Below are 16,923 nucleotides of genomic sequence, written 5' to 3' on the forward strand. Positions count from 1 at the left end.
AAAAAAAAAAAAAAAAATATATATATATATATATATAAACTAGCCAGGCATGGTGGCACATGCCTGCCGTACTAGCTACTCAGGAGACTGAGGCAGGAAAATTACTTGAACCTGGGAGGCAAAGTTTGCAGTGAGCCAAAATCACGCCACTGCACTCCAGCCTGGGCAACAGAGGGAGACTCCGTCTCAAAAAAACAAAAAAACAAAAAAACAAAAAAAATAGTTGGGGCCAGGTATGGTGGCTCACGCCTGTAATCCCAGCACTTTGGCAGGATGAGGCAGGCAGATACCTTGAGGTCTGCAGTTCGAGACCAGCCTGGCCAACATGGCAAAACTCCGTCTCTACTAAAACTACAAAAATTAGCTAGGCAAGGTGGTTCACGCCTGTAATCCCACCTACTAGGAAGGCAGAAGCAGAAGAATCGCTTGAACCCAGAAGGCGAAGGTTGCAATGAGCCAAGATCGTGCCACTGCACTCCAGCCTGGGGGTCTTCTAAGGTGTGAGACTCTATCTCCATCAATCAATCAATTAATCAATTAATACTTTGGGATTAAAAGAGAGTGGAACAAGAGCTAGTTAGAGAAAACAGACAATGCTCAAAAAAAAGTAAGAAAAACCACACCAGCTATGACATACGGTAGGTGTCTAAAACAAATTAGGTTTACAACATAATTAAGAAAGGATCTAATAGAGGATATTTTCAAGGTAGATATGAGTGGGATATTTTTCAAGCTAATAGGAAATGACATAGCACCACAGATATCTTAAAAGTTGAACCAAACAATTACAATAGACTTCTATTATTTAAAAATAAAGTTTACCTGCAGCATTTGTTGAAGAAGCAGAATGCTACTGGGAGAGAGCCACTTGGGAACATCATATTTTCCTCTCTACAAAAAACAAAACATTTAAGAGATTCAGGTTCAATCAGCCTTGACACAAATTCCTTAGGTAATAACATGCTGGAGGTTTACTTTTAAGCTTGAAGACTTCACCCAACTACAATACTTGGTAAACATTATTAACTAAAAAAAATCAATTTCTTGGCTGGGCATGGTGGCTCACACCTGCAATCCCAGCACTTTGGGAGGTCAAGGCGGACAGATCACCTGAAGTCAGGAGTTCAAGACCAGCCTGGCCAACGTGGTGAAACCCCGTCTCCACTAAAAATACAAAAATTAGCCAGTCGTGGTGGCAGGCGCCTGTAATCCCAGTAACTCAGGAGGCTGAGGCAGGAGAATCACTTGAACCCGGGAGGCGGAGGTTGCAGTGAGCAAAGATCGCGCCACTGCACTCCAACCTGGGTGACAGAGCGAGACTCCATCTCAAAAATCAAGCATACTAAATACTATCATTGCCTCTAAATTACCCACATATCAGAGAAGGGCTAGAGCACAAAGAATATAACAGTAGAAAACATAAATGTAATACGGCTTTGGAATCTGTAGTATTAAATGGACAGCAAGTAAACACTGTAGTCCATTTTTGTGCTGCTGAAACAAGTATTAGTTTATAATCTCAGAGCAATTATCAGTTGACAAAATGAAGCAGCAGAAAAGTATATTTGGTGACAGGACATAGGCTATGGTTAAAAACAGGTCATCCACAAAACAGAATTCACAATCTTTGAGGAAAACTAGTGAAAGCCACTTTCTAAGTTAAATACCTCTTTTAGGACTAAAAGAACCTAAGAAGGCAAATGTATACAACCTAGTATACTCAGAAATTATGGCCAGCAAGTCATCAAAGATAAGATCAGGGACTTGGCTAAATACTAACACATGATAGAATATCTCTTACAAACCTGCCACACACATCCTCTTTCCCAATTCAGAGGAAGCAATACTACAGTTTCTCACAGCAGAAATCACATTGTTTAATGATGCTAAGATAACAAGTTATTTGAGAAAAACTGATTGAACGATAATTCACAGAACATACCAAAATTAATTCCACCCAGATTAAATGAAAATACAAAACCAGGCTGGGCACAGTGGCTCACAACCGTAATCCCAGCACTTTGGGATGCCAAGGCGGGTGGATCACGAGGTCAGGAGTTCCAGACCATCCTGGCTAACAAAGGGAAACCTCGTCTCTACTAAAAATACAAAAATTAGCTGGGCATGGTGGCAGGCGCCTGTAGTCCCACCTACTCGGGAGGCTGAGGCAGGAGAATTGCTCGAACCCAGGAGGCAGAGGTTGCAGTGAGCTGAGATTGCACCACTGCAGCACTCTAGCCTGGGCGACAGAACAAGACTCTGTCTCAAAAAAAAGGGAAATACAAAACAAAACCATAAGAGTTAAAGAAAGCACAAGTGATTATTTTTATAATCTTTCTAGACATGACAGCAAAGCCAACCACTATAAAGAATAATATATGACAAAATTAACATTTGATATTTCTGTGTAACAAAACATCATTGGCCGGGCATGGTGGCTCACGCCCGTAATCCCAGCACTTTGGGAGGCCGAGGTGGGTGGATCATGAGGTCAAGAGATCAAGACCATCCTGTTCAATATGGTGAAACCCTGTCTCTACTAAAAATACAAAAATTAGCCGGGCGTGGTGGCACACACCTGTAGTCCCAGCTACTCGGGAGGCTGAGGCAGGAGAATTGCTTGAATCCGGGAGGTGGAGGTTGCAGTGAGCCAAGATCATACCACTGCACTCCAGCCTGCCAATAGAGCGAGACTCCGTCTCAAAAAAAAAAAAAAAAAAAAAAATCATTAACAAAGTTAACAACAAATTGAGAAAAAGCCTTTTCCAAAGGTCACAGGCAACTGTCACAGACTCCTGCTGACTTCCAGAGAGCCAGCTAGAGCATCTAAAACCCCTCCTTCCCAGGGATAGGCATGGAGCCCAGGCAGCAGTGAGTCTTCAGGTTGGGGTCCAGTTGGCTGTACATGAGGCTTGGTAGGGAAAAATAAAGTCAAAGCTTCATTGCTATAATTCAAAAACAAACTCTGAGCTGGGCACAGTGGCTCATGTCTGTAATGCCAGCACTTTGGAAAGCCAAGGTCAGGAGTTTGAGATCAGCCCAACCAACATGGTGAAACCCTGTCTCTACTAAACACAAAAAATTAGCCAGGCATGGAGGCACACGTCTGTAATCCCACCTACTTGGGAGGCTGAGGCAGAAGAATCACTTGAACCCAGGAGGTGGAGGTTGCAGTGAGCCGAGATTGCACCATTGCATTCCAGCCTGGGCAACAAGAGTGAAACTCCATCTCAAAAACAAAACAAACAAAAAAAAACTTTGTTAGTTTCTGTCTGGCAAGTGTTAAGGTGCCCTGGCAAGGTATAAATAAGAATGGGCTCTCAGGCTGGGCGCGGTGGCTCACGCCTGTAATCCCAACACTTTGGGAGGCCAAGGCAGGCGGATCATCTGAGGTCGGGAGTTTGAGACCAGCCTGACCAACATGGAAAAACCCCATCTCTACTAAAAACACAAAATTAGCCAGGTGTGGTGGCGGACACCTATAATTCCTAGCTACTCAGGAGGCTGAGATAGGAGAATTGCTTGAAGCTGGGAGGCAGAGGTTGCAGTGAGCCGAGATCACACCATTGCACTCCAGCCTGGGCAACAAGAGCGCAACTCTTGTCTCAAAAAAAAAGGGGGGGGGGGGGGGGGGGCTCTCTGGGTAATACTGAGTGCTTTAGACAAAGGGAATAAAAATGTAATAATATTAAAAGTCATTTGTAAAATGAAAGCTACTGTTCTTCCTAGGAAACACTTGTAGGTCAGTGTGTCTACTCTCATCAGAGAGGTTGATTTTTGACCCTTTCTTTTTAGATTTATTGTTTGACAATGCTTCTCTGGGACTTTGATTTTTTTTTTAACATAATCAAAAGCCAGCCTGCCTTAACATCTTAGGACTCTGAGTGATCCATATCTGTCTATTTTCTCCTTCACCTTTAAGGTGGACTGATTCTGTAAGAATTATATCCTAGACAGTTCATAGAACAGAGAACCCCAATGCCGGTACGAGTCAATGGCTTCCTCACCTACCTGCCTCCATCCTTCTAGCCGCATTCATTTACAGTTGGCATGTGTATGTGTGTGTGTGCGTGCGCGTGCGCTTGTGATTGTCCTTGTCTCCCTTGTGTTCCCAGACTAAAGTGAGGGCCAGGCTGCTACTTCTTTTCTTTTGTTTTTCGTTTTTTTTTTTTTTTTTTTCTTGAGATGGAGTTTCACTCTTGTTGCCCAGGCTGGAGTGCAATGGCCCAATCAGCCTCCGCCTCCCGGGTTCAAGCAATTCTCCTGCCTCAGCCTCCAGAGTAGCGGGGATTACAGGTGCCTGCCACCACACCTGGTTAATTTTTTGTATTTTTAGTAGAGATGGGGTTTCGCCATGTTGGTCAGGCTGGTCTCAAACTCCTGACCTCAGGTGATCCAGCTGCCTCAGCCTCCCAAAGTGCTGGGATTACAGCCGTGAGCCACCTCGCCCAGCCTCTTGGGCTGCTATTCCTTGTGGCCCAATAATAAGATGTAGATGAACTGGGGAGGAAGAATTTTTATCTCTGTAACCAGCCACAGGGAAAAGGCCTGGAAATTATCGCCAGACCAACTCAAAATTACCAAGTTTTCCAGAGCTTATGTATCTTCTAAGCTATATGTCTACATGTAAGTGTGTATTTATCTAAAAACATAAGTGATTAACTTCTTTTAAGCTATAACTAAGGTCTGAGTCCCGAAGACCTTCTGGAGGCTCAGTAAGTTTACTTAATCTAAATGGGTCTAGGTGCTGGGGTGATTACCCTTATCTTGTATCCTGCTAAATCATAAAGGTTTGGGGAGTTCCTTTAGACTCCAATGAAATTGTTTGTGTAGGCCTGGGGAATTTCTTCAGACCCCCAATATAATTTGTTTAATCCTAAAAGGGTCCTGATAAGAATTCCTTCGTTATCTTGTCATGCTTCAAGGCCCTGGAAAAGCCCAGGCAAAACTCTTGGTGGGCTCTTTGTTACATTCCAGCCTTGGTATAAGGGCACTGGCTCAATTAGCTTTTAATGTATACCCTAGCTACTCAGTCAGTGCTGAGACAGTTGTAATAGAGGCCTGCATTAGTGAAACCTGGCCTGCCACATTTGCACTTACATTTCTTTCTTTTTTTTTTTTTTTTTTTTGAGACAAAGTCTCGCTCTGTCGCCCAGGCTGGAGTGCAGTGGCCGCATCTCAGCTCACTGCAAGCTCCGCCTCCCGGGTTTACGCCATTCTCCTGCCTCAGCCTCCCGAGCAGCTGGGACTACAGGCGCCCGCCACCTAGCCCGGCTAGTTTTTTTCTATTTTTTAGTAGAGACAGGGTTTCACTGTGTTAGCCAGGGTGATCTCGATCTCCTGACCTCGTGATCCGCCCGTCTCGGCCTCCCAAAGTGCTGCGATTACAGTGCACTTACATTTCTAACCTAGAATCCTTATTCAGTGCATTTTGTCTTTCATTCATTTTGGAGACCCTCTGGAGTTTGTCATAGACCAGTTCCTAATTATATCATAAACAATTCTGTGATGAATGTTACTCTTCATAATTTTTTTTTTTTTGAGATGGAGTCTCATGGTACAATCTTCGCTCACTGCAACCTCTGCCTTCCGGGTTCAAGCCATTCTTCTGCCTCAGCCTACTGAGTAGCTAGGATTACAGGCATGCACCACCATGCCTGGCTAATTTTTGCATTTTAAGCAGAGACATGGTCTCACCATGTTGGCCAGGTTGGTCTCAAACTCCTGACCTCAGCCTCCCAAAGTACTGAGATTACAGGCATGAGCCACCGTGCCTGGCTCAAAGTTTGTTTTTGAACTACAGCAATGAAGCCTTGAATTCATTTCTCCCCACCATGCTTCATCTACAGCCAACTAGACCCCAACCTGAAGGCTCACTGCTGCCTGGGCTCCATGCCTATCCCTGGGAAGGAGGGGTTTTAGATGCTCTAGCTGGCTCTCTGGGAGTCAGCAGTAGTGAGTCACAGTTGTTGCATGATTGGCCCTGACCTACTTGGCCCCACTTTCGTATCTGAGCTTTACTTTATTCCTGAGACCCAGGCTTTTCATGATCCCAATCCTGAGGACCTGCCTTGTTCTATTTCTTGGCAAACTGCTTATTTGCCCGGCCTCAAATATTTCAGCTTGCTCTTGCCAGGGTCCCATAGAGAGTGGAGATTAGCTTGGAACAAAGAGCTTCCTATGTGCTGATCAAATGGCCATGAGCTACCTGAGTCTCTGATCACAGCCTGCTCCCAGAGCGTCCTCTGCCAGCTTCACTCCCTGTACTCTGGGTGGTCTCCCCTCTGCTGTTTGCAAAGCTGTTTGCTGCTTACTCTGTGGACACTATCTGTACTGGATTGAACAGTATCCCTCCAACTGCGCAAGAATCCATTTCTGTTGTTTTAACCCATCACTCTCCAGTACTTTGTTACAACAACCCTAGGAAGCTCATACACTATCTATGAGGGTTTAGCTGCTTCACATCACCTCCCCGACACCAGCATCTGCCCATCTCAAGGACAAGTCTGATTGCAGGTTTCAGTCCTTTCTGGTCTGCTCCAACACACAAATAACAGACCCATAACCAGATCTATCATAATCAAAAGACATTATGCCTTTAAATTCTGAAGCTATCGTAATAAGAGACATTATGCCTTTAAATTCTGAAAAGTACTCTTAACTAAAAGGAGTACTCCACAGAAACCAAATGTAAAAATAAATACTCAGACCAAAGTACTAAAGAGAGCTCTACCACACTGATTCCAAATTCCTCTTTGCCTTTTTATCACCCCTTTTTATCAACCTATTTTGAATTCTTAAAGTATCTTTTAATAGATTCCCCAGCTATAAGCTGGCACCATGGAAGCAATCCTATCCAGAAAGAAGCAGAAAAAAACAAGTGAATGAGAAGTGTGGTGTTTGGCACATTGGAACAGCAATGGATTGAAGTCATATATTATATTTGAATCCGAGTTCCACCTCTTACTGGCTCCATGGGCTTGTAAGAGTATTCCGTCTCTCTGGCCCCGTTTCCTAAGAAAGGCTCTGAAAACAAATTGCCTAGGTTCAAATCCAGGATCTACCTCTTACTAGCTGTATGACCTTATACAAGCTATTTAACCTTGCCGTGCTTTAGTTTCTTCATCTAAAAAAAAAGTATAACAACCAAAATTAGCTGAGTGTGGTGGCGCGTGCCTGTAGTCCCAGCTAAGGAGGCTAAGGCAGAAGAATCACTTGAACTAGGGAGGCGGAGGTTACAGTGAGCCGAGATCACGCCACTGCACTCCAGCCTGGGCAAGAGAGCGAGACTCCATCTCAAAAAAGAAAAAAAGAAGTATAACAACAATACCTACTGCATAGAATTTTTGCTAGGATTCAATGATTTAGTATACATAAAGCACTTAGCACAGTGCCATGAACAAAGCAAGAACTTGATAAATGTTAGCTTCGACTGCTGCTGATGATGCTATTACTACCATTATTACTATCTGTAATACAACTAATGCCACTTACAGGATTATAAACCCAGACAATGTATGTGAAAGCACTTGGCATACTGCCTTGCACGTAAGAGACAATAAACATGTATTGAATCTGAAATAAATAGGAGGAGATAGGAATACTCAAAAAAGCAGTATTCCTTTTCTGAGGGCCAGAGATGGGCACATTGGCCAAAAGCCGTGTATCTAAAAGTGCTAAATACTCGGTGAAGCAAGAAAGGCTAAAGGCATTCTGAGGAATGTCATAGGCCTTCCCAATGGAGCACTGCCCCACTGCAGCTATCTCAGAATCTCAGGATTGTCTGGTAAGGTACACATCGTCTAGTCAAGCCCTGTTCACATCACCTCCTGAAATGTACCCCATCCACTTCCCCTATTTGGGCGGAACACCTCTGTAGAGTATCACTCACAAGTGGGTCATAAGGCTTCTGACTCATTACCATGTCCTGACATTCTCAGCTTCATTCTCTGTGTTGAAATACTGGCCAAAATAGAGTTCAGAAATGAGCTCTGCTGCCAGGCTTAACCCAATTTCTTATTTGTACACCATGCTTTAAAATGCACAGAACACCTGTACATATATTTTACCCCGTATAGTAGGCAGGGACTATTAACCACATTATACAAATGGAGAAACCAAGTCTCAGCCAGGGAGATTAAGTACTTGTTCAATATTGTAGGGCACTGGGGATGATTTGTCCTACAAGGGGACATCTGGTAGTGTATGGAAACATTCTAAATTGTCACTACGTGGATATTACCCCTAGCAATTAGTGGATAAAGGTCATGGAGGCTGCTAATCATCCTATAATGCATGACAGTCCCCTACAACAACGAATTATGTGGTTCCAATGCCAACGGTGTTAATGTTGAGAAACACTGTTACAGAGCAAAAAAGGGTCAGAGATAGGACCCTTGTTTCTGCTATTCTTTAAAGAATTAGTGTTTGTTTATTTAAGGGACAATTACCTTGCAAATAAGAGCAAGAAACAGATAACAGTGGAAGAATCCAAGTGAAGAGGGGGAGAAAAGATCTATGGACAAAGCAAAATAATCCTGGGAATTCCATTGGCTTGAAATTGTTTGTTTTTCACACTGCTCTAAAAGAGGCAGGCCATCTCTCCAATACATAATCATAGGGGTGCTATAGTCAACTCTGTAATTGTAAAAATATAATTTCATAAAGAGACAACTTGCTCATTTTCTTTAAAATTATAAATTATAATTGTTAGGCAGCAATTTTATGTTCAAGCTACTCAATTTTCAATTGCTAAATTATTTATACTTCCCTAATATTTATATACCACAACTGGAGTACAGTCGTGCTTGTCTTTGAATGCAGTGATGACAAATGAATATAGGTGACATTAATAAGATTAATATTCAAGCCATTAGTAATCATGCTGGAAATTGCAGTTGAGCATTTTGGTTAAAATAGTCAACAAATGCAAAAGATAAACGAAGTCTGCCTTTTAAACAAGAGTTACATACGGTGCATCAAATATTGCTGGGTTTTTCAATCAAACCAAGAACTGAGGAAAGTGTTATTCCCAAGTGAGGAATTTTAGAACATTCTAGGCAAAGATACATACTGCATGCAAGTGATACGACACCTTAATTAGATTCAACCAGCAGACTGTATTACACTGCGACTCGGAACAATAGTTCTCAGCCAAGATTACAATAAATTTCAAAATCTATAATGTGTGAAATTAAATTCTACAATAATGCATAAAAGTCCTAATTTGAATCAATTTTCAACTTGCAAATACATGAAAAACTAAAAAATGAAATTCAGGGTAGGAGAAACAAAGAATATAAAAGTATCAGTAAATACTATTAATTAGGAAGGCCAAATTTCCACTGAACAAGAATTAGACATTTTCTACCATATTCATTCCACTGCAAAGATATTTAATTTTTCAAAAATATCAGAACTTGAATCTCACATATACTATCAGGATATACTTTGGTATTATTTTAAGGTAAGCTCTCTCCCTCAAAGGATTAATCTAGGATCCACTAGTGCATTCAAATAAATAAAAGTAGAAAACACTGAAGTTTGTATGTTGGTACATTCACCTTTTATTGATGAAACAATATATTGATAATAGTATGAATTCCATGGCTGCCATATGAATGTGAACTTGCAGTAACAACAAATGAAGACAAATAAACAGCACAGAGGATTAAGGTCCAGACAGATAAAAAATATAGCAAAGGTTAGAGTTAAGTCAATAAATTAGGATCTCCATGAATATAATGTAGTTCCATTTCAGTAAGGTATTAACAAGGTAAGGTATTCAGTCTCTCTGGCCCTGGATCCTAAGAAAGGTTCTGAAAGCAAATTGGCTAGGTTCAAATCCAGGATCTACGTCTTACTAACTGTGTGACCTTACACAAGCTATTTAACCTTGCTGTGCTTTAGTTTCTTCATCTAATAAAAGAAGTATAACAACAAAAAAATTAGCTGGGTGTGGTGGGTAAGTAAAATAACAGTTACTTATCTTTGTGGATAAGACTACAAAATCTTAGTTAAGTGTAACTGAAACAGAGTAAAACTAAAAACCAATACTCGGAACACTTAGGCAGTGGTCCTGTTCTATTCCAGACTTTTTTTGTTTTGTTTTGGTTTTTTTCTGAGACAGAGTCTCACTCTGTCATTCAGACTGGAAGGCAGAGGCACGATCTCAATTCACGGCAACCTCCGCTTCCCAGGTTCAAGCAATTCTCCTGCTTCAGCCTCCTGAGTAGCTAGGATTACAGGCATGCACCACTATGCCCAGCTAATTTTTTTTGTATTTTTAGTAGAGACGGGGTTTCCCCACGTTGGCCAGGGTGGTCTCGAACTCCTGATCTCATGATCCACCCACCTCAGTCTCCCAAAGTGCTGGAATCACAGGCGTGAGCCACTGCGCCCGGCCTCTATTCAGTTTTTCAATCAACAACTTAGTTTAGGAATATTTAAGAAATGTGCAAATGCTGGCAGGAGCAATGCTGGCAGGGACAGCTGTTATTACATGAGCGCAGAATCAAGATTCAAAATTTCAAAAAAAGGGAAAGTGGCTGGGTGAGGTGGCTCATGCCTGTAATCCCAGCACTTTGGGAGGCCGAGGCAGGCGGATCACAAGGTTAGGAGTTCAAGACCAGTCTGGCCAATATAGTGAAACCCCATCTCTACTAAAAATACAAAAATTAGCTGGATGTGGTGGCGGGCGCCTGTAGTCCCAGCTACTCTGGAGGCTGAGGCAGGAGAACCTAGGAGAGGGAGGTTGCAGTGAGCTGATATCACGCCACTGCACTCCAGCCTGGGCAACAGAGAGAGATTCTGTCTCTCAAAAAAAAAAAAAAAAGAGAATGCTAGGCTGAAACAAGAAGAACTGAATGTGAAGAAACAGAAGTCAAAGAACTTATAGCTACTCAGAGCTGGAATGGATCTTGAAAATAATTGATTACTGCAGTGCTCTAACGCTGCTGATGAAGGAAACAAGGACCAGTAAGTACCCTTCCAGGGTGATACCTAAAATGCGTGGGAAAGCCAACGCACAGTAATACCTAAATGAATTAGGAGAACTAACTTGTAGCCGTAGTAAATCAGAAAAGATGGGATGTCTGGGAATATTCCCAAATTAATAGGCACAAAAAGATACTTGGGATGGGGATCCTTCCTCCTTTAGGCATCTGTGATTCTCAGATGACTAGCAACTACTGAGCTGAGAAACAATATTTATTTCATAGTGGTTATGAGAGTGGGCTCCCAGCTTGACTGCTAGGGTTCAAATCCCAGCTCTGCTACTCACTAGCTATAAGACCCTGAATAAGTAAGTTATTTAAGGTCTCTGTCCCTTTGTTTCTTCATCTGTAAGAGGAAGACAATAATAGCAACCACCTCATTTAGAGCAGAGCCTGGTAAGTAACAAAAGCTCATGCATGTTAAGTATTACTTTTGTGACAATAGGATGAGAATATGCATGCCGGCAAATATTTTATTTTTTCTGAGCAACCATGTGCAACAGCCACAAAGATATGTAACACACACACTTCAGAAAACTCTATCCATTTAGAGGGGGGAAACAAGGAAGTAGAGAAAAAAACAGAAAGAATTAAAACAACCAAAAGAGTGCTGCAGATGCTCTAGATGGAAGAGATTTCATTCAGCACAACTCAAACACAGAACTCCATTTCTGGACACCTAAGACTTTAGACCTGGTCTGCTGGTCGGCATCCCCCCCACTTTCTACATCAGTTTTCGGGGGTTCAAAACTCACTGAAAACGTTATCATTCCATTTTTTCAAAAATCCACATAACACCTCATTTTGTTTTACACAACATACATCTTTATCAAGACTTTTTATGGTCAAGGTGAATATTCAAAATCTTAGCTGGATAAAATGACTCTAATTATCCTTTATGGCACAGTATCTCATAACCAAGAAGTAAAGTATGGTTAGAAGGCTCAATATTTACAGAAGAATGCTAATCCTAGCCCCAGTTATACTCACGGCCCCTCTTGTTCTTATTCAGCATCATAGAATACCCATAACTTCAAGTAATTTCCAGGTAGAATAATCCTTAATTGACTGACACTTAATAACTTGGCTGAGAGGTATTATACTTATCAAGGGACTGCCTAAAGAATATGTAGTTACGCCAGGCACAGTGGCTCATGCCTGTAATCCCAGCACTTTGGGAGGCTAAGGCAGGTGGATCATTTGAGGTCAGGAGTTCAAGACCAGCCTGACCAACATGGTGAAACACTGTCTCTACTAATGTAAAATACAAAAATTAGCCAGGTGTGGTGGTACACGCCTGTAATCCCAGCTGGGAGGCTAAGGCAGGAGAATTGCTTGAACCCGGGAGGTGGAGGTTGCAGGGAGCTGAGATCACACCACTGCACTCCAGCCTGGGCAACAGAGCGAGACTCCGTCTCAAAACAAACAAACAAACAAAAAATGTAGAGTTAACCATTTACTCATTCTTGATTGGCAGTCTTCAAAGTTGGGGCATGTGTACCACAGAGGATATGCAAGATGATCACCGAGGTGTGGAAAGAATATATTAGCACTTCTATTTATATTCATTTTCTATCTAACAAATAAGAAATTGAGCTTTGTTAATATTTAGTATATGGATCAGCACTGGTACGCTCACTAGTCCCTATATAACCTACATTATGAGATACTTTTAAGAAAGAATGGTATTGCAAAGCACTGTGCTTTACAGGAGCACAGTTAAATGGATTTACAGATTATAGTATACAGTTTAATGAAGCTAAATCCTCATTGAATAGACAAGTGGCTGAAGACTCTTGCAAAGAAACCACAGATTGAAGACTATGAATACAAGCAAACAGTAATGGAGCTGACACTTCTACTTTTAGTATATCAACCAAAACACAAAGTTAAAAAAAGACCTAATTAGATTTAACAAGTTGTCTGCAAAACTTGAAATTAGCAAGACTATTTTAAATAAGGACTTATATACACTATTGTTAACAATGAACCTTAATTCTGAAGTATATATAGCTATATTGCCATCACAATTCTATTTTCTTTTTTTTTTTTTTTTTGAGAAGGAATCTCTGTCACCCAGGCTGGAGTGCAGTGGTGCGATCTCAGCTCACTCCAACCTCTGCCTCCCGGGTTCAAATGATTCTCATGCCTCAGCCTCCAAAGTAGCTGGGATTACAGGCATGCACCACCACGACCAGCAAACTCTTGTACTTTTAGTAGAGATGGGGTTTCACCATATTGGCCAAGCTACTCCTGGCCTCAAGTGATCTGCCCATCTTGGCTTCCCAAAGTGCGGGGATTACAGGCATGAGCCACTGGGCCTGACCTTCTTTTTTTTTTTTTTTTAAGATGTGAGGAATGTAGCCTGAGCTGGAGTGCAATGGTGCAATCATAGCCCACTGCAGCCTTGAACTCCTAGGCTCAAGCAATCCTCCCACCTCAGTCTCCTAAGTAGCTAGGACTAAAGACAAATGCCACCATGCCCAGCTAATTTTATTTTTTGTAGAGACAGAGTCTCACTATGTTGCCCAGGCTGGTCTCAAACTTCTGGCCTCAAGCCATGTCCCTGCCTCAGCCTCCCAAAGTGGTGGGATTACAGGCATGAGCCACCACACCTAACCTACATTTAGATCTTTAAAATCCAGAATCCAGAATATGAAAGCAAATCTCTACAGTTTTGTTTTTTTTAATGATGTTTAAAGTCAAGAAAACACACTAAAGCAAATTCTAGATGAATCAAACATTTAAACATTTTTAAAAAGTGAAACCATAAAAGCACTAGAAGAAAACATGGATATTTTAAAAAATAAAGTCAAAAAGCCCTTCCAAATATGACAATAAAAAACTGACAGGCTGGGCACAGTGGTTCATGCCTATAATCCCAACATTTTGGGAGGCCAAGGTGGGAAGATCACTTGAGGCCAGAGACAAGCCTCAGCAACATAGTGAGACCCTATCTCTACAAAAAATATTAGCCAAGTGTGGTGGAGCACGCCTGTAGTTCCAGCTACTCAGGAGGCTGAGGCGAGAGAATCACTTGAGCCCAGGAGACTGAGGCTGCAGTGAGCTATGACTGCACCACTGTACTTCAGCCTGGGTGACAAAGCAAGACCCTATCTCTAAAAAAAAAAAAAGAAAGAAAGAAAGAAAAAGACTGATGAATTTCACTAAAAACTAAAAATTCCTGCAGAGCAAAAAAACAAGTCTTAAACATAACGATCAAAAACAGTGATACACTGTATTGGTGGGGGATATGGAGAAACTGGCATTATTATGCTACTGTTGGTAGTTACATAAACCAATACGACTTTACTAGGAAGCAATTTGGCAATATCTATCAAATTACTAATTCATATGCCTTTGACCCAACAACTGTTCTAGAAATTTTCTTACAGATTTATTATATTCACAATGTACAAATTACTACTTGGAAATTACTTAAATGTCCATTAACCTAGGACTGGTTAAATAAATTATGGTACATGCATACACTGCAATTCTATGCAGTCATAAAAAGAATGAAGAGGCTCTGAGCTGGGTATGAAGTGCTATGATTTCCAAGACACACTGCTAAGGGAGGAAAACAAGGTGCAGAACAGTGTTTATGGTATGCTACCATCTGTGTAAAAAAAAAAAAAAAAAAACTGGGAAGGGGGTAGCAGAAAGAGAAAATATATAAATATATAATTCTTACATATGCAGACTAATGTCTGAAAAAAAATACATAAAAATCTGATAAACATGGTAACAATGATTGCCTCTAAGAAACAGGTTTTATGGCCAGGCACGGTGGCTCACACCTGTAATTCCAACACTTGGGAGGCCGAGGCAGGCTGATCACCTAAGGTCAGGAGTTCGAGACCAGCCTGTCCAACATGGTGAAACCCCGTCTCTGCTAAAACTATAAAAATTAGCTGGGCGTGGTGGTGGGAGCCTGTAATCCCAGCTACTCAGGAGGCTGAGGCAGCAGAATCGCTTGAACCTGGGAGGCAGAGGTTGCAGTGAGCCAAGATCACACCATTGCATTCCAGCCTGGGTGACAAAGTAAGACTCTGCCTCAAAAAAAAAAAAAAAAAAAAAAAAAAGAGTTTCACATGCTAGATACCTTTAATAATTTTCCAACTTTCTAGCTACACAGGTTACTCCCCTCATCCAATCCATCCACAAATCATGTTAGCTACGCCTTCAAAAGACATCCAGACTGTTCTACATTCTGACTGTGGCAATGGTTATATGAACCTATACATGTGTTAGAATTCATAGACCTGTATATACAAAGGGTCAATTTTACTTTATGTTAATACAAAAATAATTTTTTAAAAAAGACATCCAGACCAGAAGTGGTGGCTCACGCCTATAATCCCAGCACCTTGGGAGGCCGAGGCAGGTGGATTACCTGAGGTTAGGAGTTCAAGACCAACCTGGCCAACATGGCGAAACCCCATCTCTACTAAAACTACAAAAATTAGCCACACATGGTGGCAAGAACCTATAATCCCAGCTACTTGGAAGGCTGAGGCAAGAGAATCACTTGAACCCAGGAGGTGGAGGTTGCAGTGAGCCAAAATCACACCACTGCCCTCTAGCCTGGGCGACCGGGTGAGCCTCCATCTCAAAAACAAAACAAACAAAGAAAGACATCTGTTATCTACCCACTTTTTACCACCTCCACTGCCACCATCTCTTATCTGAATCATTACAATATCCTCCTGACCAGATGCCCTGGTTCTCTTCTTCACTTCCTACAGTCATCTCCACACAGCAGCCAGTGTGATCCTGTTAAAAACTAAACCAAATCACGTCCTCAAAAGCCTCCAATGGCTATCCATTTCACGTAGAAAAAATGCTAAAGTCCTTATGAGAGCCTACCCAGCCCAAAGCAGCTTGACCTCCTGTTCCCAAGGTTTCCTTTCCTACTGGCCTCTTCACTTACTAAACTCAGGCTGCATTGGCCCTCTCGCCCTCCCTCGACAACACCAGGTGTGTTCCTACCTCTCAGTCTTTGCTCTAGCTGTTCCCTCTGCCGGAAATATTTTTCTCACTTGACACTCTCACATCCTTTAAGTCTCCTTACATCTCGCCTCCATGAAGTTTATCCCGACCATCTTGTTTAATCATGCAACCTACTGGACCTTTCCTCCACAACACCCCCATCTGTACTCCTGATTCCTCTTTATCCTACTCAATTTTTTTCTCTTTTCCAAAGTACATATCATCTTTTAGTAAAATTTACTTATTAGGCTTATTGTCTTTCTCTATATCCCCACTACTAGAAGATAAACTCCATGAGGACAGGGATCTTTCATTCGTTTTATTCACAGATATGCCCCACACATCTAGAAAAGTGCCTGGCACAAATTAGGTGTTTGGTAACTATTTTACTCCTCCCTGAGGTAAAATGACATCGAATAAATGAGTAAATGAACAAACAAATGAACACATAAACAAGTGGTTGTCTTTCTGATTAGAGAACATTTGAACAGAGACCTGAAAGAAGGGAGGGAACAAAGCATCTCTCCTGGAGAAAACCACTTCAGGTGAAAGGGTAAATACAAATGCCCTAAGGCAGGCACCCCTTAGCATTTTCCAGAAAAAGGGGGAAAAAGAAACAACAAGGCGGGCCGGGCACGGTGGCTCAAGCCTGTAATCCCAGCACTTTGGGAGGCCGAGACGGGCGGATCACGAGGTCAGGAGATCGAGACCATCCTGGCTAACACGGTGAAACCCTGTCTCTACTAAAAAATACAAAAAACTAGCCGGGCGAGGTGGCGGGCGCCTGTAGTCCCAGCTGCTCGGGAGGCTGAGGCAGGAGAATGGCGTAAACCCAGGAGGCAGAGCTTGCAGTGAGCTGAGATCCGGCCACTGCACTCCAGCCTGGGTGACAGAGCCAGACTCCGTCTCAAAAAAAAAAAAAAAAAAAAAAAAAAAA

General features: G+C 42.0%; 1 protein-coding gene across 1 annotated transcript in view; it reads right to left on the reverse strand.

Annotated features, from left to right (window-relative positions):
- Positions 1 to 16,923, reverse strand: part of MELK (maternal embryonic leucine zipper kinase) — a 96,237-nt gene that overhangs the window by 50,795 nt on the left and 28,519 nt on the right. Inside the window, exon 8 of the mRNA XM_023203174.1 lies at positions 823 to 891. Within this exon, the coding sequence (XP_023058942.1) occupies positions 823 to 891 (69 nt within the window). The remainder of the gene's footprint in view (positions 1 to 822; positions 892 to 16,923) is intronic.

The sequence above is a fragment of the Piliocolobus tephrosceles genome, chromosome 14 (genome assembly GCF_002776525.5).
Source record: "Piliocolobus tephrosceles isolate RC106 chromosome 14, ASM277652v3, whole genome shotgun sequence".
Taxonomy (NCBI): domain Eukaryota; kingdom Metazoa; phylum Chordata; class Mammalia; order Primates; family Cercopithecidae; genus Piliocolobus; species Piliocolobus tephrosceles.